The sequence below is a fragment of the Sceloporus undulatus genome, chromosome 1 (assembly GCF_019175285.1).
Source record: "Sceloporus undulatus isolate JIND9_A2432 ecotype Alabama chromosome 1, SceUnd_v1.1, whole genome shotgun sequence".
Classification (NCBI taxonomy): Eukaryota; Metazoa; Chordata; class Lepidosauria; order Squamata; family Phrynosomatidae; genus Sceloporus; species Sceloporus undulatus.
In genome coordinates this window covers 333,262,740-333,266,851 of record NC_056522.1, presented here as the reverse complement: position 1 = coordinate 333,266,851, position 4,112 = coordinate 333,262,740, and the positions used below count along the sequence as shown (strand labels likewise).

General features: G+C 38.6%; 1 protein-coding gene and 1 long non-coding RNA gene across 3 annotated transcripts in view; one reads left to right on the top strand and one right to left on the bottom strand.

Moving 5' to 3' along the window:
* Nucleotides 1-857, top strand: part of LOC121935783 — a 3,731-nt gene extending 2,874 nt beyond the window's left edge. Inside the window, exon 3 of the long non-coding RNA XR_006104850.1 lies at nt 711-857. This is a non-coding gene — a long non-coding RNA (uncharacterized LOC121935783). The remainder of the gene's footprint in view (nt 1-710) is intronic.
* The window catches only part of NPAS3 (neuronal PAS domain protein 3), a 952,772-nt gene that overhangs the window by 721,269 nt on the left and 227,391 nt on the right, over nt 1-4,112 (bottom strand). Inside the window, exon 3 of one of the 2 annotated variants that reach the window (XM_042477645.1) lies at nt 1,610-1,663. The exons of the other annotated variant lie outside the window; for it this stretch is intronic. Coding sequence (XP_042333579.1) covers nt 1,610-1,663 — 54 coding nt within the window. The remainder of the gene's footprint in view (nt 1-1,609; nt 1,664-4,112) is intronic. 2 annotated transcript variants of the gene reach the window in all.

The window sequence follows — 4,112 nt, the reverse complement described above, 5'->3', positions numbered from 1 at the left end:
CCATCATCTCCACAGTATGCAACTGGGACCTATGTTTTTCTCTTTACCACCACCAGCTGCCTCAGGACTGACCAGTGTATAATATCAAGAAATCTGTGGCACCTGTGAACAGAAAGTAATTTATCCAGTTTTATATTAGGTAGTCTGATTATTGCTCTCTCTCTCTCTCTTTTTTTTTTAGCAAGCTAGGGATTTTATCTGTGTTGCCACCCAGTTTTGATCTCCCAGAAAAAAGTCAGCAGGGGATTCCTGGGCCCTGAAGGGCATTTTGGAACATTTTGAAAGGAACATTGGGGAAGATTTCACAAAGTTTCATATTTTTACCCCATGGGAATCCAGGGGGCTCCAAGAATGTGACTATGCCCTCTATATTCCTTAGAGGTTATTTTGGGGCACTTTGGATTTTAAAAAAATCAGATTTTTTGAAAAAAAATGTTTGATCTCTGGAGGGGCCTGTGGGCCACAAACATGCCCTGGAGGCTTGCATGTGGCCTGTGGGCTGCACTTTTTCCAATCCTGCTTTAGATCATCTGCTATTTTAGCCACCCCATTTCCACAGTAGGCTGACTTCTTCTGAGAGAGGATGGACCACCTAACTTCTTAGTGGCAGGTTTTGCATTGCCAGTTTACAGAAATAAGGCTACAGCCAGTTTTAGCTCAGTTATGAATGATTCTCTTCCTCCCTTTATCTCTCCAGATTCCTCCTGTAGGCACTTCACAGTCAGAATAGCACACTTTGGAGAAGAAAATGGAAATGGAGTTAATAGGATGAGAAGATGTCCATTCCAAGAAGACATTCTTTTACAAAGAAGAAACAGACCATGGATGTGTAATTGACTATTACACTGCTCACCACTGTTCTTCAGTTTCCTACATCTACCCATGTATACAACTGCATTTATTCTAGCTTCATTTCCCCCATCAAAGCCACAGTAAGATGCACAATATATTGGTAAATGCCATCATCTGACACATTGTTCATTTACCTGACTTGAGAGCAACAGAGTTCAGATCACAAATTGGTAGTAATTACTACATATTAGAGATCTTTATCTTGATTACTGAGTTTTCACCCTCTTGGCTTTTAATCCCTATCCACACTACTTTCAAACCATTATAACCACTATAAACACAGCACTGTAACACCATTGTACAGATTAAAACCCCGCATAATTCACCCGGATCTGAACACAATTTCTGCATTCACTGACTTTCAGTCTAATAAAGAAATTATTTCTAGTGAGTGATTTGTCTAAAATAAGATTGGCAGGCAATTACAGATATATCTGTCATTGACTGTACATGACTATAGTTTATCCATAACTAGAGTCTTTGGAAAGGTTGGACATGCATTCATTGACTGAGACCAACTGATAACCCATGTACACTCATCCAGAACAGATCCCAAAACAGAAGAGTTCTTGTAACTGCAGTAGCAGCAACTCTGCATTTATAGGCAGCTGATCTGGAAAATAAGCTCTTTTGTTCAGGACATGGAACAATAAAGAAAGAGAATGTAGTTATTTTTCTTTGGGAAACTGTTTCTTTAGTTCAATATGTCAAAAGATGACAAGTAATCGCTCTCTGAAGTAGTGTTAGAGCAACCTACCTGGGTGGGGTAACCCAAGAGTGGTGTCTTGTCATGGGCATGTCCAGACTTGTTCTAATGGGAAAAAATAATTTAGGGTTAACTCATGGGAGAATGGAGATAGCAGGAAGTTAATTGGATTGCTTTCTATGTTGCCTTGTCAAGAAACAGCAATTAGCAGGAAGAACTGACTACATAATATTTTGGACACCTGCCAACAGACTTCAGTTCATGGAGGCCTAAAAGTCATAGGAGTGGATCTCTAATCCAAACTCCCTTTGTTACAGTTTGGGAGACTGCCAAATGTGTCACATAGACATGTCACAGGATGTCATATTGAAGATGGAGCAAGCTTACTTTCTGCTCCTCCAGAGACTAAACTAAAGGAAAAGAGATTCCGCTTAAACATTAGGAGGAACTTCCTGACAGTATGAGCTGTCTGACAGTCAAATATGCTGCCTCTGAGCATGCTGGAGCCTCCTCCTTGGGAGGTTTTTAAAAAGGGGTTAGATAGCCATCTGGCAGGAGTGTTTTGGCTGTATGTTCCTGCATGGCGAGAGTATTGGACTTGATAGTCCTTGTGGTCTCTTACAACCCAATGATTCTATGGATGGGGAAGAAGGGGTGACAATAGATTATCAGGACATTGGCAGACTGGGGAAGGAATTTAGCTGAAAATATATGAACAATTGGCAAAAGAAAACATAGATATAGATATAGGACTTTATAGAATTATAAAGTTGGAAGGGACCACACTTATGCTACCACTTCCATGCGAGATGAATGGGCTGGAAACAATCGGGGGGGGGGGGGGGGGAGAAAGGAGACCTGAAGGGAGAGATCCAGCAAAAGCTTTCTATTTTAGTTTGGTATCTATAATATTTCACTCTGTATTTCTATGCATAAAAAAATTCTATGGTTCCCAAAATTGTTACACAGCTGCCAAATTTTTTCAAAACCTTGTTAGGAACTATTGAGCACCACTGACAACTTTATCTACCATTCACAAACAGACATAATTAACATTTATCTATCTTAAGCTACTAGTTAAAATGACCATTATAGCTGTTTATTTTTAAGATGGAAAAAAGTCTCAAACAGTTCAAGTATGAGTTTTATTTTTATTTTTTAAATTTCCTGGTTGGATTCAGATTTGTTTGTGCTTCCATTAAAAGAATGGCTCTTTTCATAAGTGAGAGGAACTGAGATCCAATGGATGGTCCAGTACTTCCCCCATTAATCTGCACTCACCCATTGCCACCTCCCATAATGTTCCCTATCTCTACAGAACAGGGGACTTCAAGGGGGTGAACAAATGGGGGAAAATGCCTAACTAGTTTGTCCAACGGGAGTGCCTCATGAGCACAGTTCTGTCATAGGAATAAGGGGTCCAACATCCAACTCATTTACATTTTGCACACTCTAATCAGTTATAGTCCCCAAACAGTCATCTTTATGGGATTTTCACAACCATATCTATAATCAGGAGAATACAAAGGTAATTTAATGAGACTCTTTCTTCAATAATAATAAAAACAAGAATGGGGAGAACTTCATTCATGTTACATGATTATGTTAATTTATATAACATCCACTCCCTGGATTTCTAATCAAAATCAGAAACAGATGTATACAAAAAATATACTTTTCTGAACACTGTGATCAGGTTTGGCCCTAAAAAACTACAAAATATGCATATTTGTGAAAAAGAATAGGCAGAAGAAGTATATAGTGGGAAGTAGGAATTAAATCATTATGTAATATGAGAAAATGTGTCATTAGGACAAATGGAGCAAAGAACACAATAGGGGAAATGCAGCACATTATAAGTAAAGAGGTAATACAGGCCTAATGAATTTAAGTCTCTGGGACCAGATGCACTACATCCAAGGGTATTAAAAGAATTGGCAAATGTAATCTCAGAGCCATTGGCAATAATCTTTGAGAACTCCTGGAGAACAGGAGATATCCCAGCAGACTGGAGGAGGGCAAACGTTGTCCCCATCTTCAAAAAGGGGGAAAAAGAGGATCCCAGTATTTACCACACAGTTTGTCTGATATCAATACCAGGAAAGATTCTAGAGCAGATCATTAAATAGAGAGTCTGTGAACATCTAGAAGGCAATTCATAATCACAAAAAGTCAACATAGGTTTCAGAAAAACAAGTCAAGGCAGACAAATCTTATCTTTTTCTTTGATAAAATTACCAGCTTGGTAGATGAAGGGAATGTTGTGGATATAGTGTATCTTGATTTCAGTAAGGCCTTTGATAAAGTTTCGCATGATATTCTTGAAAACAAGCTTGTAAAATGTGGGCTAGATAATACAACTGTTAGGTGGATCGCAATTGCCTGACTGGCTGAAACCAAAGAGTGCTCAGCAATGGCTTCTCTTCATCTTGGAGAGTGCCCAGTGGGGTATCACAGGGTTTTGTCCTGGGCCAACACCTTTATCAATGACTTGGATGAAGGAATAATAATAATAATAATAATAATAATAATAATAATAATAATAATAATAATA